This window comes from Salvelinus namaycush, chromosome 22, assembly GCF_016432855.1.
Source record: "Salvelinus namaycush isolate Seneca chromosome 22, SaNama_1.0, whole genome shotgun sequence".
NCBI lineage: Eukaryota > Metazoa > Chordata > Actinopteri > Salmoniformes > Salmonidae > Salvelinus > Salvelinus namaycush.
Window position 1 is genome coordinate 14,814,118 of NC_052328.1, and position 24,979 is coordinate 14,839,096.

At 43.2% G+C, this 24,979-nt stretch overlaps 1 protein-coding gene across 1 annotated transcript; it reads left to right on the plus strand.

Annotated features, from left to right (window-relative positions):
• The first annotated feature begins 1,969 nt into the window (after positions 1 to 1,969).
• On the plus strand, positions 1,970 to 24,976 carry psda (pleckstrin and Sec7 domain containing a). Its single transcript, XM_038960457.1, has 13 exons — positions 1,970 to 2,786; positions 5,817 to 6,008; positions 9,778 to 9,858; positions 9,973 to 10,085; positions 10,309 to 10,367; positions 10,573 to 10,662; positions 16,458 to 16,501; positions 20,288 to 20,466; positions 20,640 to 20,710; positions 20,803 to 20,960; positions 21,399 to 21,543; positions 21,882 to 22,025; positions 22,350 to 24,976. Exons 1-13 carry the CDS (start codon positions 2,707 to 2,709, stop codon positions 22,659 to 22,661), a joined length of 1,668 nt encoding a protein of 555 aa, XP_038816385.1. The 5' UTR covers positions 1,970 to 2,706; the 3' UTR covers positions 22,662 to 24,976.
• Positions 24,977 to 24,979: the final 3 nt, after the last annotated feature.

A 24,979-nucleotide genomic window follows, 5' to 3' on the forward strand; every position in this document is an offset into this window, starting at 1 on the left:
GTCTTTGTGAGATGCGGTGTGGGTGAACGGATGATCTCCACATGTGTATTTCCCACCGTGAAGCATGGAGGAGGAGGTGTTATGGTGTGGGGGTGCTTTGCTGGTGACACTGTCTGTGATTTATTTAGAATTCAAGGCACACTCAACCAGCATGGCTACCACAGCGATACGCCATCCCATCTGGTTTTGGCTTAGTGGGACTATCATTTGTTTTTCAACAGGAAAATATCCTAACACACCTCCAGGCTGTGATGAGAGGATGGGGGGGGGGGATGAGTTGGACCGCAGAGTGAAGGAAAAGCAGCCAACAAGTGCTCAGCATATGTGGAAAATCCTTCAAGACTGTTGGAAAAGCATTCCAAGTGAAGCTGGTTGAGAGAATGTCAAGCGTGTGCAAAGCTGTCATCAAGGCAAAGGGTGGCTATTTGAAGAATCGCAAATGTAACATATATTTTGATTTAACACTTTTTTGGTTACTACATGATTTCATATGTTATTTCATAGAATTTATGTCTTCATTATTATTCTACAATGTAGTTGCTAATAAGCAAGTTGGTGTTATTTTCATTGCTAGAATGGAATGGAAGAATGGAATTATTTTAACTTCGTTTACAGGACACATTATATTAATAGGGTCCTGAGAATCTGAGTATTTAAAAAAAATATATATATATATATATATTTCACCTTTATTTAACCAGGTAGGCTAGTTGAGAACAAGTTCTCATTTGCAACTGTGACCTGGCCAAGATAAAGCATAGCAATTTGACACATACAACAACACAGAGTTACACATGGAATAAACAAAACATACAGTAGAAAAATAAGTCTATATACAATATGAGCAAATGAGGTGAGGTAAGGGAGGTAAAGGCAAAAAAAGGCCATGGTGGGGAGGTAAATACAATATAGCAAGTAAAACACTGGAATGGTAGATTTGCAGTGGAAGAATGTGCAATGTTAATTTATGTATACGTGTACATTATATAAAACATGTGTTTCCATATGTGTAGGCTTACTCATATCCAGTGTATTTTCCCATCTATTCAGTGAGTGAGCGTTTCCATGTGTGTTTAGTTTCACTGAAAGTCAGTCAAACCCCTTCTGCCATGCCACCTGGCTCCTTGGTTGCACCGCCTTTCATGTAAGGCAGCCAATCAGATATGTAGCTCAGCCAGCCATACTGGGTAACCATGGCAACCACAGATTAACTTCCTGGACCATGTGATTTCATGGTTTTAAAATAGAAAAGAGCCAGTTGAGTGTGAGGTCGAGCACTCTTTTTGGACTATTAAGTCACAGGAGGCTACAGTATTAACTGCAACTCCTTTTTCAAGTCACACCATGAACTCCAAAGTCTTTTGATCAAACTACAAAATGCAGTTTGATTTGAATCGAAAGCTCATTTAAAGATATGTCCAGTGTTACAAGTTGACTTTGAGAAAATCAAGTTCACTTCAGTTGGCTTTTGATCCGCAAGACAACAAGAGACCCATTGTTATAGAGCCAGACTGAGTGGTCTGGAAGGAGTCTTATCTTTGGCTAGATTCTTTACTTAATGTGCCAGAAGCCATGTCAACAATGACTTTAAAATATGAATTAGTAAAACCATAACGTCTGTTCTTTGGTAGACACTAAATAGATTTATTAGTAAAGGAATAGATCTGGTATCATCAGTCTGTATGATGTCATTGTTGTATGCTACTTTGATTATCTTTCATTTCCGTTTGTTTGGCTTTACTGCAACACGGACACACTTGAGCTTTTACTGAAGCTGTACTGGGATTTAAATCTGATAGGCTACATGTGTATTTGTTTAGAGAGATGGGAGCTGACAGATGTGAAATCAGAAAATAGGTTAGGAACATAGAAAGTGGGAGGGGAGGTAAGGGGAGACAAAGAGAGGAAGAGAATAGAGAGGGGAAAGGAGGTGGGATTGCAGCCATGGCGAGAGGAAATGCATGCTTTCTCCAGCAGCGGAAAATAGCCCAGCTGATGAGCCATCCGCAGAGAGAGGCACACAACGGATACTGACTGAGAGAGAAGGTAGTGAAAGACTGAGAGTGACCGAATAACTTTGAGTTCAACAAAGATCCTGCCAAATTATTACCACATACTGTGTCCACACTGGCTTGGATACTTCAGAGTTCAGATTGAGAGCTACAGGCAGAGACGGAAGAGGAAGCGAGACACCCCACTCTGTTTTGTTTCTGGTCCACTGAAATTCAATGATCTAAGGAGACCAGACCCAGCTGCTATTTCATTCACACCCAGTTAAGTAGACCGGAACTGACCTTTAAAAAAAAATGGACTAAGCAAAGACAGTACAGTATGAAACTCTGTGGTGGTTTAGTTCACTCAGGCCACAGAGTTTCTATCTTCATTTGTCTACCATCTTTGCTACAGGGAGCCGGAGAGGGAGGAACTGACCGAGCCAGCGAGAGAGTTAAAGAGAGACGGGACAGCAGGGGAGGACAGCAACAGGGTAACGGCAACAGATTAGGGTGCCAAATAAGGCAGAGCGAGTATCCAGACACCAAGGAGGGGAAATGCACCATGAGGCTCTGCTAGGCTCAGGCTGAGAGCAGTGTCGGGCGTGTGGCTGGAGATTCCATGTGGTCAGTGGGATAGACTGTTGACTGGCAGGGTTACCTCACCGCAGAGTGCCGTGGTTGGGTGTGAAAGGGGCAGGGCTCTGGGGACAACATGGCACGCTATTTGCTCTGCTGGGGGGGCGGGGCTTTGGAAGATGGGTACCTGTATGCCCCCTACCCAGCCATCTACCGGTGAGTTCCCCACTGTACCATACCTACATCCGTCTGTCTGTCAGAGGTGTGTGGACCTCGACAATGTTATGGACAGCAGAGGTTGACTTTATCATGTGTTTTTTACATTTTGTTACGAATGGTCTAATGTTATGAAATCAATGTGAGCTGATTATCTGTGTTGCTGTGACTCCTAGCTGTCTGGACAGTGTTATACAGTGTCTGGTAAGAAATGGGTGATGTACATTACATTGATGTACAGGGTGAGCGTGACAGTGTGTGTTCCGAGAAGCTATGTGGCACTTCATGGTGTTATTGATGGCGTGATTAATACCTGTTGGCTCTGGTCCCTTCAGTTACTATAATAACCTAGAACCAAAGAAGTTCTAGAATGTTACGTTGTCCATGGGCCATGTGTTGGTGTTTGTCCAATAATTTCATCTATTTTGCCATTTCCTGACCGGAGACTCGTCAACTGAATCAGCAGCATAGATTGCTGTTTATTGCCTCTGTATATAAACTGTAGCGCCTAGATTCTTGCTCTGTGTAGAATGCGAAATTGAATTCTTGATTAGGGTGTATATTTTTGGTTTATTTTGAAATGTGTTGAGTGAAACCCCTTGACGTGACTCATCTGATTTTCCAGTGGGCTTTGGCTCTGAACTATCTGTACAGCAAGAGCGAAAACAGTTAATAATTCATAGCACAGATGGGAACTGGGATATAAGCTCTAAGATATTTCCTAACAGGGGAAGCAATGTGACTCCTTCAAGTAGGCCTAATAACTTCCACAAACAACTCTCAGTGCCTGTTGGGGGGAAATGTGTGTGTGTGTATATGTTGTAACATGCGTAGACGAATACTAACTTTCCAAGATTCTTTGTAGCTGTGGTATCTTACAGTGAATACATGATCTTATATGCTGTATCATCTTTAGTGACTGTGGAATGTGTTGCCTGGAGAAAAAGGGCAATTCAACAAAGTGAGAGACATCAGTTTTCACTCTGCAGCCTGGATGCTATTCAGTAGCCACATACACTCATCACTCTTGTTGCTGCTCTGTTCTATAGCATAGCCTGAGTCAGAGCAAATACATCAGAGAACATGTCACTCCCATTGTTCAGCTTACTTTGGTTATCTTTTAGATGTCATAGCTTCAACTGGAGCTTTGTATGTCCGTCTTAGTTGGAGGATTTCTTCTCAGTGGTGATATGTTGTCAGCCCTTGTCAACAAAGGCAAGACGGAGCACTTTCTCAGTGTCTGTGGAGTGTGTGTTGACTGTTCTCATGATGCAGCACAACCAGTTCATGAAACTGCTGTTTCGGGGACATAAGATGTCTGTTTGCGATAGAGACAATTTGTATAACTTTACAACCAACTTTACAATTGACTGTAAAGTTAAGGACATAACCTGGTAATATAAAGGCTGAAGGCTGTGGTCTGATTTAAATGTTGAGACTTTTCTATAGAGCTCCATGGACGCTGTTGAATGAAATGTCCACCGGCCACTCCTGCTAGCGTCCCAGAAGAACAGAGTCTCCGTCGCCACACCCTGGAAAATAAGTCTGGGAGTCTTTCTCTCACCCTTTCTGTGGAGGAGTGGATCATAAACCCATTGTTTTAAGAATAAACAAACTCAGCCCCCTGCTACTTATCTCCGCACCCACCTCCTTTGTGGTGGACCATTCTGTCAGAGGGGGTGACCCAAAGGGCCGGTGGAATAAACCAAACACAACCAACAAACAGGGGTGTTCTATATCCTGAGATGGGTTGCTACCTTGCCGTGGAGGTCTGAAAGGAGTAATGCGTTTGAGGAGGAACTCTCTTGGCTTAAAGCAAGGTGGACTACTAACCAAAGGACCATGCTGTTAATTCGGTAGTGCAGATTACTTCATCTTATCTAGATGGGGATTCACCCACTGTAAATGCATGGGCATTTCTGCTATGAATGGATGTAACTCTCTACCATGTTGTTGTAGGAAGGACTTGCTGACAGTTCCATCCAAGCTCTGAAAGGAGCTCTGATTTTTATTTTCTCAAATGTCTGCAGAGACATAAGTTTAACTTTAGTCAATTTGCTTTGTGACTATCGTGGGTGTAGTTTGTAGACGCAAATGGAAATGTTTAACCTTTTTGAAACTCTCTTTTTATAGAGAATTTCAAATTTGGAGAATGAATTGACATGATGGTGATTTACCCTTTCCATACATGACTCATATCATTGCATACAGATTTCTAGGAAAGAGCTTATTAGTAAAGCACTGTGCATGATCTTTATTCTAGAAATTCTCCAGCCCATTTACATTTCAGAAGTGCAATAAATGGACCATCCTTTTAGACACAACCAAAAGCACTGACATTTTCTGGTAACTTTTTTTTTTTTTTCTCCATTTGATTAATAACAGTGTAGTTGGGTATAATCATTTGCAATCCACGCATGTTATGAGCTGTAGAAGAACATTCATGCACAGAACCCTTTTGATGTTGCTCATCCTGTTCAGAAATGGAGGGAGTCCTATGGCGGGGTCATGTTTCGATACTACTGTGAATAGACATGTTAATACTAACCCATTCTATACTATTAATAAGAGCCTGAAGCTGAAGTGGCTGGAAAAAAACAAATTCAGCTGCGTGTTATGAGTGAAAGCAATGCGGAGCAATGGAGAAAATCGACGGGTGTTTCCCTCGGAGACAATGGATTTAATACTAGAGTTTATCTCTGTGTACTGCATGTTACAATAGATGGAAGTTGAAAGGCTTGTATGGTTATAATACAGCTACATGGTTGGAATAGTGATTCTGTTCCATACTTGGCAGGATATAGCCAATTGTAAGGGCTGTGTGCCCACTTCCCATGACAATAACCTTGGCACCTGCTAGACAACTGATTATAAATATGGCACCTGCCAGTGCCAACCGTCTTCTTTACTATGTGCCAAGACAGTTTGACACCGACAGTTTTATTATTATACAGTTGGCAAAAGGTAATACAATCGAATTCGAGACAGACCCAAACCTGTCCCGTATAATCTCCTCTTGTCATCTGTCAGGGAGAAGCCAGGCCACCGGGCTCCAGACCCGTTCCCACAGCAGGACGTGGGCGAGCACTTGGTCCTGGGCAGCACAGAGTCCCTGGCCAACGGAAACAAGGCTGACCTGCAGGCTGCCAAGCGCCTGGCCAAACGCCTGTTCAACCTGGATGGCTTCAGGAAGTCTGACGTGGCCAGGCACCTGAGCAAGAAGTGAGTTTACTGGAACACTACATTTAGGATGTGTGTGTGTGTGTGTGTGTGTGTGCGCACAGTGGTGTAAAAATACTTTAAAATCAAATTTCATTGGTCACATTTTTAGCAGATGTTATTGCGGGTGTAGCAAAATGCTTGTGTTCCTAGCTCTTAACAGGGCAGTAGTATCTAACAATACACACATCTAAAATAATGGAATTAAGAAATATATAACTATTAGGACGAGCAATGTTGGAGTGCCGTTGACTGAAATACAGTAGAATAGAATACAGTATATACATATAAGATGAGTAAATCAGTATGTAAACATTATTAAAGTGGCTAGTGATTCCATGTATATAGGGCAGCAGCCTCTAAGGTGCAGGGTTGTGGTACCGGGTGATAGCCGGCTAGTGATGGCTATTTTAAGTCTGATGGCCTTGAGATAGAAGTTATTTTTCAGTCTCTCGGTCCCAGCTTTGATTCACCTGTACTGACCTCGCCTTCTGGATGATAGCGGGGTGAACAGGCAGTGGCTCGGGTGGTTGTTGTCCTTGATGATCTTTTTGGCCTTCCTGTGACATCGGGTGCTGTAGGTGTCCTGGAGGGCAGTCCGCACCAGCCTCTGGAGAGCCCTGCAGTTGCGGGCGGTGCAGTTGCCGTACCAGGCTGTGATCCAGCCCGACAGGATGCTCTCAATTGTGCATCTGTAAGACCCACATTTCTTCAGCCTCCTGAGGTTGATGAGGTGCTGTTGTGCCTTTTTCACCACACTGTGTGGGTGGACCATTTCAGATAGTACAAAAAACAACTTAAGTAGTACAATCTGTACTTAATTATTTATATATTTTTTACAACATTTTCCTTGACACCAATGTTCCAGGGCAGTTCCCCAGGGACTGCTGCACAGAATAAAAATCAGCCTGCACAAGATTGAACTTCACTCAACTTTCTAGAGTTTTCCCCGTTGGTGAACACTATTGTCAACGTTTCCCTTTACTGTGATGATTTTGATCGAATCAACGCAATATTAGCCACTTTCAATATAACATACATGAAAACAAGACTAACTATGCAAAAGATTTTGTTGTTGGCAGACTGCATCGGAGTAGGATTCTATTGCGACTCGGGGCCCTACTCTACACACTGGTGCGCCATAACCAATCAGAGCTGCTGTAGGCCTGTATGGAAATGACTCATTTCCATATATGGATTTGTGTCATTCACTTTGAACTGGATTGTTTTACAGCATGAGGTCACTATTATGATGTGCTTGTTTTGAGATCAAAGCCAGAGTTGCATGTAGCCTTGTGTGCACATTTTGTTTATACTCTTTGCTATATAGTGAGTTATTAGCCCAGTTTATAGCTAATTTGTACATTTTCTAGCCATCTTTGAAAAGCGAGTCAGGTAAAGAGTTTTTTGTCTTAAAGGGGCAGTGTTGTATTTTGAGACGAGCTTAAATAACCTAAGTAGCCATAGGCAGAGGGTAGCATAACTTGTCTTATTCTCTGTAATAATGGTATGGGAATAATAATGCATTTTTTTTGGTAAAGTGGTTTCTTGCATCAAACAAGACAACAAAATGTTCAGTCACCTCCTTGTCTGAAGGACAAGTGGATAAACAGGTTAATGTCAAGCCCTGCATGTTTTTTTCAGTCTCATGGAATGTAGGCTTACATTGAACACCACACATTGGCTGCTACTGTAGGCTGAATGATAGAACAACTCTGATATGGCGGACTCACTAAACACAAATGCGTCATTTGTAAATTGTTGGAGTGTCCCCCTGACTATCAATAAATAAATAAAAACAAGAAAATTGTTCCGTCTGGTTTGCTTAGTATAAGGAATTAGAAATGATTTATACTTTTACTTTTGATACATAAGTATATTTTAGCAATTACATTTACTTTTGATACTTAAATATATTTAAAACCAAATACTTTTACTCAAGTAGTATTTTACTGGGTGACTTTCACTTGAGTCATTTTCTAATAAGGTATCTTTTATTTTTACTCAAGTATGACAATTGGGTACTTTTTCCACCACTGTGTGTGTGGTGCGTATTCTTGTGTGTGTTGCTTAATACAATATATACAGTTGAAGTCGGAAGTTGACATACACTTAGGTTGGAGTCATTAAAACTCGTTTTCCAACCACTCCACAAATTTCTTGTTAACAAACTATAGTTTTGGCAAGTTGGTTAGGACATCTACTTTGTGCATGACACAAGTAATTTTCCAACAATTGTTTACAGACAGATTATTTCACTTATTATTCACTGTATCACAATTCCAGTGGGTCAGAAGTTTACATACACTAAATTGACTGTGCCTTTAAACAGCTTGGAAAATTCCAGAAAATGATGTCATGGCTTCAGAAGCTTCTGATAGGCTAATTTACATAATTTGAGTTAATTGGATGTGTACCTGTGGATGTATTTCAAGGCCTACCTTCAAACTCAGTGCCTCTTTGTTTGACATCATGGGAAAATCAAAAGAAGTCAGCCATGACCTCCTAAAAACATTGTAGACCTCCAAGTCTGGTTCATCCTTGGGACTAATTTCCAAACACCTGAAGGTACCATGTTCATCTGTACAAACAATAGTACGCAAGTATAAACACCATGGGACAACGCAGCCGTCATACCGCTAAGGAAGGAGACGTGTTCTGTCTCCTGGAGATGAACGTACTTTGGTGCGAAAAGTGCAAATCAATCCCAGAACAACAGCAAAGGACCTTGTGAAGATGCTGAAGGAAACAGGTACAAAAGTATCTATATCCACAGTAAAACGAGTCCTATATCGGCATAACCTGAAAGGCCACTCAGCAAGGAAGAAGCCACTGCTCCAAAACCGCCATAAAAAAGCCAGACTACGGTTTGGCTGCACATGGGGACAAAAAGTGTAATTTTGGAGAAATGTCCTCTGGTCTGATGAAACAAAAATAGAACTGTTTGGCCATAATGACCATCGTTATGTTTGGAGGAAAAAGGGGGAGGCTTGCAAGCCGAAGAACCCCATCCCAACCGTGAAGCACGGGGGTGACAGCATCATGTTGTGGGGGTGCTTTGCTGCAGGAGGGACTGGTGCACTTCACAAAATAGATGGCATCATGAGGAAAGAAAATTATGTGGATATATTGAAGCAACATCTCAAGACATCAGTCAGGAAGTTAAAGCTTGGTCGCAAATGGGTCTTCCAAATGGGCAATGACCCCAAGCATACTTCCAAAGTTGTGGCAAAATGGCTTAAGGACAACAAAGGCAAGGTATTGGAGTGGCCATTACAAAGCCCTGACCTCAATCCCATAGTAAATGTGTGGGCAGAACTGAAAGTGTGTGCGAGCAAGGAGGCCTACAAACCAGACTCAGTTACACCAGCTCTGTCAGGATGAATGGGCCAAAATTCACCCAACTTATTGTGGAAGGCTACCCGAAATGTTTGACCGACGTTAAACAATTTAAATGCAATGTTGCCAAATACTAATTGAGTGTATATACACTTCTGACCCACTGGGAATGTGATGAAAGAAATTAAAGCTGAAATAAATCATTCGCTCTACTATTATTCTGAAATTTCACATTAAAATAAAGTGGTGATCCTAACTGACCTAAGACAGGGATTTTTTACTAGGATTAAATGTCAGGAATTGTGAAAAACTGAGTTTAAATGTATTTGGCTAAGGTGTATGTAAACTTCCGACTTCAACTGTAGTTACAGTAAAATACTTTTGATATCTTTGGTTTGACCGGTCTAATTGTCTGTATCTTGTCATTCTGCAGTAATGAGTTTAGTCGGATGGTGGCAGAGGAATATCTCAGTTACTTCAACTTCTCAGGCCTTACTATTGACCAGGCAATACGGTGAGATCTCTTTCAGTGGAAAGGGTCAAAATATGTAGCATAATGTCCAAGTGATTTATTTATTTGTTCTTTCATTGAATAGTGAACACTCACAATGCTATATGTCTTCCACAGAGCCTTCCTGAGGGAGTTTGCCCTCATGGGAGAGACACAAGAGAGGGAGCGAGTGCTGGCCCACTTCTCTGGGAGATATCTACAATGCAACCCCAATGCAATACCTTCTGAAGGTTAGACCGGTTGAATGCACGCACGTGTACATGTATTTGTGTGTGTGTGTATGTATGTGTGCATGTATGTCCACACAGACATTTGTTCAAGTTGTTACAGTTTTAAGGCTCTTAAAGAACACATATTATCGATATACTGTGTGCCACTGTGGGGCACTCTTACGCTGATATTGCATTAGAACTCACTGAAACATCTCTCTCTCTCTCTCTCTCCCTGTTCCAGACAGTGTCCACACTCTGACCTGTGCCCTGATGCTGCTCAATACAGACCTGCATGGCCACGTGAGTACCTGTGGGTGAGCCAGGGACTAGAGAGCTGTGGAGGGAATGTGGGTAAAGAGTTGGAAGTTTTCTGGTCGAAAAGATAGACCATTGGCTTGAGCAGGAACCTATACGCTATAAAACGTCAATACAGACCTAAAGTTGTCCTTCGATGGGTCCTTAAGCAAACAGTGTGAGTAAAGGTGCTTATTTTCTCCTTCCTCAGAATATTGGCAAAAAGATGTCCATTCTGCAGTTCATCAGCAACTTGGAAGGACTAAATGATGGAAAAGATTTTCCTAGAGAACTGCTCAAGGTCTGTTGAATTAGTTAAAATATACAGTAGAAACTAATATAGCTAGATGTGTTGAACCAGGCGTGCGCACAAACACACATGCACACAGTGGGACCCTTGGTTTAGCTGCAGGACCTTAATTTGACCACATGATCTCTTGATATCTATGATCCGGTTTCAGTCAGTCTGTTGAGAAAACAGTTTTTCCCCCCAGATTGTTGGTTGACATAAGAGTAAGTTACTACACTGACTGGCAAGCATGCTCAGACGATATCGAGAGATGCATGTCCTGTCAGAGACGTAATGTTTCTCACCCTCAGATAGATGTGTTCTTTTACATGCGTGATCCAGCATTACGTATTTTCTCCCTGTTGTAGTGGACAGGGCTTTCTGTCTTTTATAAAGGATTTGAATGTGATCTGTTGACCACCTCTGAGCTGTTAACAGCACCATATTGTGTAGATCAGAGAGAGAGTCAACATGTTCTACCTTCCACCCTCTCACTCTCTGCCTCACTCCTGTTAACAGCACCACCTCCTACTCCCTTGTTTTCATCTCCCTCCCTCCCTCCTTCCTGTGTTTTTCAGATTCTCTTACTCATTCTGTTACAAATCATATCACCGCATGGCAGAACATTTTCCATCTGCCTGCTTCTGTTCTTCCCTCGTTCTCCATTTCATGTATGAAGTGCATCTTTTTCTCTCCCTAATTGCTCCTTTGCTCTCTGTCTGTGATATGTGTTGTGTTCCCACCTTTCTGTTCCACCTACCTCTGTGGGAGCTCATCCCAGCTGCCCACAGAGATGACCAAGCTTTGTTCCTCCTCAGAGTCTCTGTTAACTATTCATATCACAGCTGAGATATCACAATGATGAAATATTAGAGATCGCTCAGCAATCCACCTTTTTGTTTGTCTGTTCTATTGGTGCAGAGAGAGGAGGCTGCTACAGTACAGTAGTCAATGGGGCAGGGCTCATATGGTAAATTACTGGTGACGGGTGAGAGGGAGGACAGGCCTCTCAGTAAATGGGAATTTGGCTGTCACATGGTGCCGCCTGCTGTGACGAGCGTTTTGTCATGGCATTATCAGACAGGCGTTACAAATCACTCTGTCTTTCTCACTCGCTGCTTCCTCCCTTTCTCTTTCTCTGTCTCTTTCTTCCATATTATTCTCCATATCCTCTCTTTTCATAACCTTGTCAGTATTTTGTGTACAGTGTGAGTAATGTTAATGTGTCTGTTGGGCGGTGATTATGCAAGGTATGCTAATGCAGACAGTGTGGTGTATTAAAATATATGCACTCACTACTAAGTCACTCTGGATAAGAGTGTCTGCTAAATGACTAAAAAGTCAAATGTAAAAAAAGAAGTGTACATTTCCACATTTTTCTCTGGGTGTCAAGGGAATAGTTCTCTGTTGCTGTGGCGCATATTAACACAACTCACTACAGTGGAGAGGTTCACTTTGCTTCCTACAATCAGCATGTCACACTGTTCAGTTACTGTCATAGGAAACATAAACAGTGAGTGTATTGACATAACGAGTCTGTGTTCATTGAGCTCACTTTGTGAATGGAGATTTTTATTTTATTTCACCTTTATATAACCAGGTAGGCCAGTTGAGAACAAGTTCTCATTTACAACTGCGACCTGGCCAAGATAAAGCAAAGCAGTGCGACAAAAACAACAGAGTTACACATGGGATAAACAAACGTACAGTCAATAACACAATAGAAAAATCTGTATACAGTGTGTGTGCAAATGAAGTAAGGAGGTAAGGCAATAAATAGGCCAATAGTGGCTAAGTAATTACAATTTAGCAATTCACACTGGAGTGATATATGTGAAGATGAGGATGTGCAAGTAGAAATACTGGTGTGCAAAAGAGCAGAAAAATAAAAACATATGGGGATGAGGTAGGTAGTTGGATGGCCTATTTACAGATGGGCTGTGTACAGCTGCAGCGATCAGTAAGCTGCTCTGACAGCTGACGCTTAAAGTTAGTGAGGGAGATATAAGTCTCCAACTTCAGTGATTTTTGCAGTTTGTTCTAGTCACTGGCAGAAGAGAACTGGAAGGAAAGGCGGCCAAAGAAGGTGTTGGCTTTGGGGATGACCTGAGAAATATACCTGCTGGAGCATATGCTACAGGTGGGTGTTGCTATGGTGACCAGTGAGCTGAGCTAAGGCGGAGCTTTACCTAGCAAAGACTTATAGATGACCTGGAACCAGTGGGTTTGGCAACGAATATGTAGCGAGGACCAGCCAACGGGAGCATACAGGTCGCAGTGGTGGGTAGTATATGGGGCTTTGGTGACAAAACAGATGGCGCTGTGATAGACTGCATCCAATTTGCTGAGTAGAGTGTTGGAGGCTATTTTGTAAATGACATTGCCGAAGTCAAGGATCGGTAGGATAGTCAGTTTTACAAGGGTATGTTTGGCAGCATGAGTGAAGGAGGCTTTGTTGCGAAATAGGAAGCTAATTCTAGATTTAACTTTGGAGATGCTTAACTTTGGAGATGCTTAATGTGAGTCTGGAAGGAGAGTTTACAGTCTAGCCAGACACTTAGGTATTTGTAGTTGTCCACATATTCTAAGTCAGAACCGTCCAGAGTAGTGATGCTAGTCGGGCGGGCAGGTGCGGGCAGCGATCGGTTGAAGAGCATGCATTTCGTTTTACTAGCATTTTAAGAGCAGTTGGAGGCCACGGAAGGAGTGTTGTATGGCGTTAAGCTCGTTTGGAGGTTTGTTAGCACAGTGTCCAAAGAAGGGCCAGAAGTATACAGAATGGTGTCGTCTGCGTAGAGGTGGATCAAAGAATCACCCGCAGCAAGAGCGACGTCATTGATATATACAGAGAAAAGAGTCGGCCCGAGAATTGAACCCTGTGGCACCCCCATAGAGACTGCCAGAGGTCCAGACAACAGGCCCTCCGATTTGACACACTGAACTCTATCTGAGAAGTAGTTAGTGAACCAGGTGAGGCAGTCATTAGAGAAACCAAGGCTGTTGAGTCTGCCAATAAGAATACGGTGATTGACAGAGTCGAAAGCCTTGGCCAGGTTGATGAAGACGGCTGCACAGTACAGTGGATCATAGTGGGTCAATCGATTTCATTTTAAAATATGTCCCGACCCAATACTGGGAAACGGACCCGGAATATCCATTTCAATGGGATAGATTGATCAGATAAATTTCAGGGCAGTTTGATTTTAAATAATCTGCCCAATCCCAAAACAACCACTGCCCCTACCTTGTATGCAGTTATATAGATCTGAAAAGATTGGATCGGTATAAGCAGTATGGCAATGGCTCCACCTTACCCTCTAGGCTAGGTATCCTATCCAAAGCTTTCAAGTCAATTTGATGCAGAGAAATTTGACTCGGGCAAAAAACTGTGTAAGTGTAAGAAGTAAAGCCCTGTCAACATGATTTAGTCCTTTGTGTTTTAGCCCCCGTCATCCTCTAAGACCGCTTCTCCTTTTCATTTGGGGCTGGATGGAATAGCACCTCTGTATGCATGTCAACCCCCTACCATCCCAGTCGGCTGACCAGACTGAGAGATCTTTTTCTGACAGGCTACCTTCCAGAGGAATATTTTCCTCAGTAACCTGGAAATGTTACCTCTCAATCAGGAGTTATGATTATTTTGGTGTGTGTGTACAGTGTGTGTGTGTGTGTGTTTTGCAATGAGTTTCTGTTTAATGGTTTTACATTATGGTCTATACATTGCTCATCCCATAGGTCATCATTTTCTGTCCTTTTTGTATAGCCTACATCTCAGCCCACAAATTAGTAGCATTATCTGGAAGGCAGATTTCTTCCAAAGACTATTAATTACTGTATTAGAAAGGCACCATTGTTTCATACTTGTCCCTGGACTGCACATTCCTTTCTTTTACACTGTTAGACTGGTGGAAATGGAGTGTGAAAAAGACCTGCATTTTAAGAAAACAGTGATATGGAGGCAAATGATTGACACTAAAAGGAGGGAGGGATCTGAACAGAAACATGGACCGGGATTTGCTGCTCAGCCGGAGAGAAATGCGCATAGAGAGAGAGAGAGAGAGAGAGCGAGCGCTCGGTCCTCATCATCCGCTTTCTTTTGTCACTGTGATTCAGTCTGGTTTTTTTTTCATCTGAAGCACACAGGGAAATAGAACAAGAGTTATTGAAAAGAGGGAGATGAAAGGAGTGCGAAGCACTGATGCAATTTTCTCTCCCGACTCGCATATAGAGGGATTTTCGGAGGGAAATAAGAGATTGACGCATATGAAGGAGAAATAAGTGGATTTGTGAGAACCATTTCCAAGTTTGAAGACAAACCAGTAAAGAGGAGAGGATCCAGGAACGGAGAGAACAAAGAGCGAGAGAGAGAGGGAGAGGGGACCTGTTCAGTCCCTCATCATCAAGCCAAAAGCCTTTCATTTATTAGAGCGCAACAGGGTAGTCTGAGTCTGCAACATCTGTATTCTACTGCCTTGGATACAGCATCTGTATCGTCAAGCCTTGGATAATGTTGTTAGTTCCAATAGGACGTGCGGTGGTGTCAGTTTGAGGGTTCTCTTCGACAGCTTGCCTGTGAGTGAGTGGGTGGAATTCTTTCCCTCCACCCGCTCTATCTGGTTTGGTGTGAGTGTGTGTTGGTAGTGTATGTGTGTGCGCTGATGTATGTGTGGGTGAACTCAGTTGCTTGCTCACTGCTGTCTTATGGTTGCTATGATCGTCTAGTCATCCTTTGCCCTCGTTAACTGGGTTGTTGTTTACCTGTGTGTGTGTTTTGTGTGACTCTCTTGAGTATCATTAGTTGTTACGGAGTGTATGGTGGAGCTGTATGCATGCATGTATGTATGTACCAGCTCTTGAATAGCATGTTGGCAACTGCTTGACATTCTTCCAAAAAGACTTCCACCTTCATAGACTTGACGCAGAATAGTGCCACAGCAAGTGGCAGTTGCACACCACTGTTTCTCCATACATGCATAATGAATGCATATGGATCCATTATGCAGGAACTGAAGTCCCATCGGAGGGCTTGAGGCCCATGTTAACCTCCATCAGTGGTTTCCTCAAAAGTCCAGTGAAGCGCAGTTCGTAAGACCGCGACCCCTGTTGTCAGTCACCAGTGACAAAGTGACTGTCTGCCTCTCTGTCTGTCTGACACCTCTGTTGAGAGTCACCTATTTGTCATTCTCCCTCTTTTTACCTTTTAACTGAATCTCTACATTTTGGTGTTAAGCTTTGAAAGAGGCCATATACAGAATCTGTGGAGCCTTTGATCAACAGGAGAGATCCGGGATTATCTGGCTTTATCCATCCCTCCACCGTCTCTTCTCCTCTAGACTGCTCCTGTTGGTGCATTATCATGATTGGTGTAAACAGCATCCACTCTGATGGGCGGAATCGCTCCCGCTCTCTTTGCTCTGTGCGTGTTCGCCGGGACTTCCGAGTGATGGACCCCTTCCGCTACCCCCGCGCCCCTCGCTCTCGTTCCCTCAAACCCTTGTCCTTCCCTGACCTGCTGGGAAGGTCCCAGGATGGACAGAACCACCCACAGGCCCGCAAGAAGAAGGCACAGCTTGGAAAATGCAGGGTACATTTTGTGTGGTTTGCTTTGGTCGAAGCAGCAGGCTTGTGTTTCAATCAGTGTGACTAATATGATCAATGTGAACTGCTTTATTCAGGACATCTAATGATTGTTGTCGCACAAGTAGCAGGATGACCAAGGGTCCCTCCACACTCATTAGACATTACACACACACACACAAACGTTTTTCATATGTGTGATGTTTGTTATGTCTTGTCTTTTTCTCTAGGCCTTGTACAACTCCATCAGAAACGAGAAGCTCCAGTGGACCATGTAAGTGCTCTTTGCATACAAAGGATGTTTTTGTTCTCATGAAAGTATGGGCATACAGTACCAGTCACACCTACTCAGTCCAGGGTTTTTCTTTTGACTCTTTTCTACATTGAAGAATAATAGTGAAGACATCAAAACTATGAAATAACACATATGGAATCATGTAGTAACCAAAACAGTGTTAAACAAATCAAAATCTATTTTATATTTGCGATTCTTCAAAGTAGCCACCCTTTGCCTTGACAGCTTTGCACACTCTTGGCATTCTCTCAACCAGCTTCACCTGGAATGCTTTTCCAACAGTCTTGAAGGAGTTCCCACATATGCTGAGCACTTGTTGGCTGCTTTTCCTTCACCCTGCGGTCCAGCTCATCCCAAACCATCTCAATTGGGTTGAGGTCGGGTGATTGTCGAGGCCAGGTCATCTGATGCAGCACTCCATCACTCTCCTTGGTCAAATAGCCCTTACACAGCCTGGAGGTGTGTTGGGTCATTGTCCAGTTGAAAAACAAATGATAGTCCCACTAAGTGCAAACCAGATGGGATGGCGTATCGCTGCAGAATGCTGTGGTAGCCATGCTGGTTAAGTGTGCCTTGAATTCTAAATAAATCACAGACGGTGTCACCTGCAAAGCACCCCCAAACCATCACACCTCCTCCTCCATGCTTCACGATGGGAACCACACATGTGGAGATCATCCTTTCACCTATTCTGTGTCTCACAAAGACACAGCGGTTGGAACCCAAAATATCACATTTTGACTCAAAAGACCAAAGGACAGATTTCCACCGGTCTAATGTCCATTGCTCGTGTTTCTTGGCCCAAGCAAGTCTCTTCTTATTATTGGTGCCCTTGAGTAGTGGTTTCTTTGTAGAAATTCAACCATGAAGGCCTGATTCACACAGTCTCCTCTGAACAGTTGATATTGAGATGTGTCTGTTACTTGTACTCTGTGAAGCACTTATTTGGGCTGCAATTTCTGAGGCTGGTAACTCTAATGAACTTATCCTTTGCAGCAGCGGTAACTCTGGGTCTTCCTTTGCTGTGGCGGTCTTCATGAGAGCCAGTTTCATCATAGCACTTGATGGTTTTTGCGACTGCATTTGAATAAACTTTAGAAGTTCTTGAAGTGTTCTGTATTGACTGACCTTCATGTCTTAAAGTAATGATGGACTGTTTCTCTTTGCTTATTTGAGCTGTTTTTGCCATAATATGGACTTGGTCTTTTACTAAATAGGGCTATCTTCTGTATACCACCCCTGCCTTGTCACAATACAACTGATTGGCTCAAACGCATTAAGAAGGAAAGAAATTCCACAAATTCATTTTTACAGCTGTTGAAATTCATTCCAGGTGACTACCTCATGAAGCTGGTTGAGAAAATGCTAAGAGTGTGCAAAGCTGTCATCAAGGCAAAGGGTGCATACTTTGAAGAATCTCAAATATAAAATCTATTTTGGTTTGTTTTTAACAATTCATTTTGATTACTACATGATTCCATGCGATTTCCTAGTTTTGACGTCTTCACTATTATTCTTCAATGTAGAAAATAGTAAAAATAAAGAAAAACCCTTGAATGAGTAGGTGTGTCCAAACTTTTGACTGTTACTGTATGTGTATGTCTGACTTTATTTGTGTGCACTTGCCTTATTCAATTAACTGCTGTTAAGGTTTCCTGAATTCATATCGTAGTTGGATTCATTTTCTCAATGTCACAAAATGTGTTGGATTGAAAAAGTCTCTCAGCGTATCAATGTTTTTTTTAATTGGAATTAGCCGCAAATCTACTTGAAATCAGTCTACAAGCAATTTTCCCCCCACAGAATCAACTACCAACTGTGCCCCTGTAGCATTTGCCAGACTGTGTGTGCGCCAAGGGTTGCTATTCTGGACCTAGTCTTTGTGATGCCCTGAGACCCTAATTTAAGACACAAGCTCTCCAGATGTTATTGCCATGGATACAGGTCCCTACTTGCCTCTCTCTCGTAATTACAGGTCAATGTCTGACTCTGATTCTAAAGTGCAAATACGCAAACACATACAGCACACACACTTTTAGGGGTTCAGTCAGCCTCTGAAGGAGAGCAGTGGGAGCAGCATCTTCTCTCACATTCCCTTTCACTCTGCACCACTGCTTTAATCTTCCTGGCCCCATCATCCCAACGCTCACCATGTGCCTCCCTCTCTATCCTCGTTTTTCTGCCTGTAGCCTCCCCTCTCTCCCCTTATCTCTTTCCTGCTCTGTATTTCACTTTCGCCTCCCTCTCCCTGTTTTTCTCCCTCTGAACCTCTCTTCTCCACTACTTGCTCTTGTGGATTCAGAGAGGTCAGCAGTTACTTAGCAACAGATGAGAGCTGTGGTGTACAGTATGTGCTGACTGGTCGGTTCACTGTTCAGAATATACCTACATGTACTAGCAGCTGCAACACAAGTGGTTCCTTTCTGTCTTTTTTTAAAAGCTAAATTGATGCAATTTTGTAACAAATGTATAACTTGTTTATAAGCATTTTATAAACCTTTGTCTAACAAAAAGGCCTATTGTGTTATCTTTATGCATTTAATATTGCAACTGGCTCAAATTGGCTGTTATTTTGTCAAATCACGAGGTGATTATATAAGACGTTATAAGGGGGTACACATGCTTATGACAAGTCTTACAATGCATTATAACTGCATCATAATGCATGATACCTGCAGGCTATGGCTTTGAGGAGATATGGTGAAAGAAAGATGGGATAGAGAGCGGAGGTGAGCGACAGAGTTCCTTTAAGACACAGATCCCTTGGGTCCTGGGATGCGTCACACCAAAGAGTGTTCGACTGAACCGCATGCACATGCATGTGTGGTTTGTGTTCATGTTTCTGGTTTGTGTCCACAGATATGTGACTTCTGTGACCGTGGATGATTTCATCTTAAAGAGCGACGTGTGTGTGCGTGCGCCTTTATGTACATATCTGAGTGTGTCTAGCAGAGAGACGGAGGAGGTGGACAATACAGTCAGGACAGTGTGACGCAGCAGCACTCCCCCTCTGACTAACAGCAATTTCAAGCTCATACATTAATGAATGTTTGTGGGAGCAGCTGCAAGGTTCCACTGGTGTACAGATCTGTATTCAGTCAGTGTCTTCAGTGGGTGGGAGACACCATCCTCCCCAAATGTCAGTACTGTAGGATTCTCTCTTATAGCCTCATCGAACACTCGGACCCCTCAGTTCACGGGAAAAGGGCATCACAGTCAGTCAAAGAGATGCCAGGATACTGTTATCTAACAGACAGTGAGTCACTCACCACTCATACCGATCAGGATTGTTCCTCTTACAGCAAAACCATTTTTTAATGTAAGAAATGCATTATAGATATCTGAATGATACGTGAGTGGATGAGATGTTCGACATAGTGTTCATGCTTGTCAAAGTGAGTTCTGTCAGTGTTCAGGGGCAGGGTTTTTGAGCAGGGTTTCAGTTGTTAGAAACTTGGTGAACCTTTCTCTGTGATTGGCCAGTAAGATGCAACCAAGCTGCTCAGCGGGAGCATCATGGGATGATACCTCTCAGCGTGGGTGACAGACAGCCAAGTGACCCGGAAATCCAGAGGCTCTCACAAGAGTGGCATGCTGAGTAGATAAAGACATGGCCTTCTCACCTCCAAACTATTAGGACAGATCATTCATTAATTTCTACTGGATCTGAACTGGAGGACATGACTTAACAGTTTGAGACTAGCAGGTTTTGTTGATGATTAGGGACGTAACTTTTTTTAAATTTGAATTGTGTCCTCTCCATAGCGATGAGGAGGAGTTGCGCAAGTCCTTTTCAGAGTTGGCCGATTTGCGCACTGACTCCGCCTCTCACACCATGAAGCGAATTGGCAGTGGTCTAGGCGTGGCCCAAAATCCTGACGCCCTGATCTATAAGAATGGCTTCCTGGTGCGGAAGGTCCATGCAGACTCTGACGGCAAGAAAAGTAGGTTCTCTTTACCCTCACCTGTTAACCATAATCTGTTCCATTTCACTGCTGATAAATCTGACCGTGTCAATCTAAACATTGCTGTACTATTTTTAAGTTTGATTAAAAATCACACTTGGGAGCAGCAAATACTGAGTGGATATTTTGTGTTTCCATGATCTGTTTTTCAGCCCCTCGAGGTAAGAGAGGATGGAAGACGTTTTATGTCATGCTGAAGGGATTGGTCCTTTACCTGCAGAAGGTACACCAAACCACACCCCTCCCAACCATCCTTTTATCCCAGTCTCTGATTGGACATGTGTGATAGCATTCTGCTCTCTGATTGGTCCGTAGGGAGAGTACCGTCCAGAGAAGCAGCTGTCTGAAGAGGATCTGAAGAACGCTGTGTCCATCCACCACTCTCTGGCCATGAGGGCAGCAGACTACAGCAAGAGGCCCAACGTGTTCTACCTGCGCACTGCAGACTGGAGAGTGTTCCTCTTCCAAGCACCGTGAGACTCCTCCTCCTCCACCCACTCCTCATCCCCATGCTTTGTATTAGCCTTGGCCGTTACTCTTTCTGCCTTCTACAAGGTTGTTCTGTACTAAAGCTGTGCTAAGTGCCCCCAAAACAGTAGTGATTGAGTATAGAGTGGGCAGTGCCCCTGTCATACAGCCCCAGGCTCAGGTAGAGGATCATGATGCTTCTGTGTCCCTGGAGGACACAGTTGTCTGTGATGTCCTAGATATACACTTTCTTCCAGTGTTGGGATTAATTCCATTTCAATTTAGGAAGTTAATAAAACAAATCCTAATTGAAAATAAGTGTCACACTTCTTCTATTGATAACTGACCCGAAGCCTGTCTACGTGTGTTCTGGGGCTGATCATTTGTGGCCTTTATTCTGATAGCCAGTATCCAGATTTGAACTCCGTTGTCCTCCATCTCAGTAATTCAGAGCAGATGCAGTCGTGGATCACCCGTATCAACGTGGTTTCAGCCATGTTCTCAGCGCCACCCTTCCCTGCTGCCATCGGCTCCCAGAAGAAATTCAGCCGCCCGCTGCTGCCGGGCTCCAACAGCAAACTGTCTCAGGTACACAGAGGCCTCCACTCACACCATGACCCTCTCTCTCTCGCTCTTTTTCTCTCTCTTTGTACTAGTTCCCAGTCCAAACACACTCATGCCATCCAGTATCTGTGCTGTAGAGAGATCAACCCCCAAAATTGTAGGAACTTGTCTATTAAAGACAGATCATTGAAGAAACACTCCTCTATACTTTTTTGTGTGTTTAAAAACACAAAAGAATTGCTATTTACAACTAATAACTCAAATGCGTAAGTAGGCCTCTATGTTGATCAGAATTCTGTATGGGTTACTGACTTTGGTGTAGACTTATGTTCATGGTCCTCCTTTGCCATGTGCACTGACAGGAGGAACAAGTGAAATCCCATGAGACACGTTTCCGGGCCATCTCCTCTGAGCTGATCGAGCTAACTGCTGTGATTCCAGACAAAAAGGCCAAAGTTCGTGATCTGGAGGAGCACAAGCAACGTGAGGAGTACCTGGAGTTTGAGGTGAGGGATTGATAGTTAATGTCTGGTGTTAAATAGAGTGATAGGGTGATTGATAGTTGTCACAACTGAATAGATGCAGCCAGAGCCATAGTCAAGCTGAGTTTGGCAGACTGAGTTTGTTTGATATTCAGAATTTTAATGGCTGCCAAATTAGCTACCAAACGTTTCAAGACAATTCTATTCCAGGTCAGCCAGAATGGAAACTTGATTGCTTTTGCTTGGTGCCAGAATCCAGAACAGATTGCCAAACTCTACTGCCAAACAATGGCTCTGATCTCAGCAATGCCAAATCCTGTTTGACATCATGTACTCTCTCTGGCACAGAAAACTCGCTATGGGACGTACGCAATGCTACTGAGGTCTAAGATCCGGAGTGGGGAAGAGGACCTGTCTCTGTTCGAGTCGCGCCTCTTTGACGATGGGGGTCTCCAGAGGGCCCACTCCAGCCCCACTCTGCGGGAGGAGCACAGCAGCAGCAGCCAGGCCAGCAGTACCAGGGGGGGGGGAAGCAGCAGCAGCCAGGCCAGCAGTGCCAAGGGGGGGGCCAGCAGCAGTAGTTCCAGCACCAGGGGGAGCAGCAAGACCAAGCGCTCCGAGCCCCAGAGACACAGCTACAGACAGGCTGTCAAACAGTGAGACGGACACGAGGCTGTTGGGGTGGACAGGGTGGTTTAAACGATTGGACTATCCGTGTTGATCGATACACAGGGACCACTGGTGTGCCCGGTCTCCATGACTGGAAAATGGTGTGGAGGAGAAAGATAATGGGGGGATAGACCTGTTGCATGCTTCTATCTCGAGAAACCACAGACACTGGATGCACCAGGGCTAATTATACAGTACAGTGGATACTCGGGTCCCCCATTTTACTATACAAATTACTAACTTCTGTGTGGTCCTTCATTACTGGTACTATCCACATTCATTTTATTTCACTATGCTTTTGGACCAAAATCTTGTTGACACATAAGAGACCGAGATCGGAATATTACGTTAAATCAGCCATTAGATCTGGGGTTTTTAAGAGGTGTAGGTTGTTTTCCCTCCACGAAAGTTCAGTATCGATCCATTCCAGGAGTGACCGAGACAGAGCTGCATCAGCTCATCTAACTGTTCCCATCGAGACTAAACGGACCCCGTGCCCATGTCAGGACCCCTACCGACCAGAGTGCCAGGACCTCAACCCACCCACGATGCATTTGGAGGAAACTGGAAGAAACACTGTATTCTTCATGGAACGAATATAGAAGGTTACTGGACATCATTTTATGATGCTGCATGCACATACTAGTTTTGTTTTCAAAGTCTTTGCTATGATTTTGTTATTCGAAGGACTTTTCTTGTGACAAACTGCACTGATCCAGAACCAGGCCCGGTTTGAGTAACTGTGTAGCTCTGCTGGATCTAATTATTTCTAAAGACCTTTTACACACATCAGCTATGGCACCGAGAGATTTGTCATACTAATGGGTTGAAGAAGTAGATTGATAACACAGGCTGGCTATCTGTCTGTTTAATTAACTTTTGAAGAGGAGAACTGCATGCATATCAGGAGTTTGATGACTCCGTCTTCGAGGACATGCTTCACTATGATATCAAAAGACAATCGTTTTTTTGTTTTTATTCTTACGTTATTCACGTGGTGTTTTGTATTTGTACAACTGAAAATGTAACATGACAGAGCTTAGTTTACAGTACATCTCAGCTGTATGTCAAACACTCGTTTGAAAGTGTCTACAGGAAGAACTTGTCAGATCATTGATGACAAATTAATTCAAATGTTGGTAGAATGTTGATTTAAATTCACTATTATGAATTGTGATGAGGCACTGTCTACCACACCCAATATATTGTATAAAAGAATGTAACATGTGTAAAAATATATAGAATGTTATGGCGTGGCATAGCCATTTTCTTCTCAGGCTGGCAGTGTTGTCTGTAAACTGGTGCAGTAATGCCACAATATAGCCACCAAAGGGTGCTGTTCAAATGGGAAACGATGGTCCTAGGTGGTAAGATTGACTTGACTGTATAATACAGTATTTATCTGGGTGTCATCATGGACCCAGAGGCTGCATTTACGCAGGCAGCCCAATTCTGATCTTTTCCCACCAATTGGTCTTTTGACCAATCACATCAGATCTTTTTCAGAGCTGATCTGATTGACCAAAATTATAATAAAATAGGTCTGTGTAAATGCAGCCAGAGTGAAGTCTTACTGCTTTACTTTCCCATGTGTTAAAATGTGACCAGGGTGAAATAGATGATTCCATGGGGGGAGGTTCCCACCGCCAACAGTATGAGATTGTGTTGTTGAATTAGACAGAATAACCTGACATGGTTCTGTGATGACTACCCTTGCCTGAAGACGTTTGCGTCTTGAACTGCTACCTAGGCTTTAGCTCAGCGGGCTAACAGTCTTGTGGGTTCAAACCAGAAACATTGGCTGTCATTGTAATTCTATGGGGACCATGACACGGTGAGGCATGATGTGTTCAGTCATGCAGAATGCCACAATCACTTTTTGGGTGTGTCTTGCTCCCACTGTGAATACGTGAGGGACAATAAATCAACAGTAGACCTAAAAGCTAAAGCAGCGTCAATGGGCTTCTAATGTGATCGAACACAGGGGTTATAACTTATCACACCCTTCTGCACTTTGGGTTCGGGCCTAGTGTTGAAGTCGAATATCTTTCTTTTTTTTGCTTACCAGTTAACTTGGTCTTGTTGAGTATTTGTCACTGTCAAAAACGTAGACTGCTATTTCTGTACATGTTTTTACTGGACTCACTTCCCATAGAAATGCTGAAACACACAACTTATTTCTAGACATTGTTCTTGATTAACTCTGCATATTGTCAATAACACATTAAGATTTTGCTCTGTCAAATATACTAAATGGTTTATCTTTTGAGGAATAGAGGACAAAAATAAACACATTTTGAAAAGACCCC

Coding starts and splice junctions, on each gene's coding strand:
- psda (XM_038960457.1), top strand. CDS start 2,707: ATGGCACGCTATTTGCTCTGCTGGGGGGGCGGGGCTTTGGAAGATGGG. Junction 20,711..20,802: donor TGGTCCTTTACCTGCAGAAG/GTACACCAAACC, acceptor ATTGGTCCGTAG/GGAGAGTACCGTCCAGAGAA. Junction 22,026..22,349: donor AGGAGTACCTGGAGTTTGAG/GTGAGGGATTGA, acceptor TCTCTGGCACAG/AAAACTCGCTATGGGACGTA.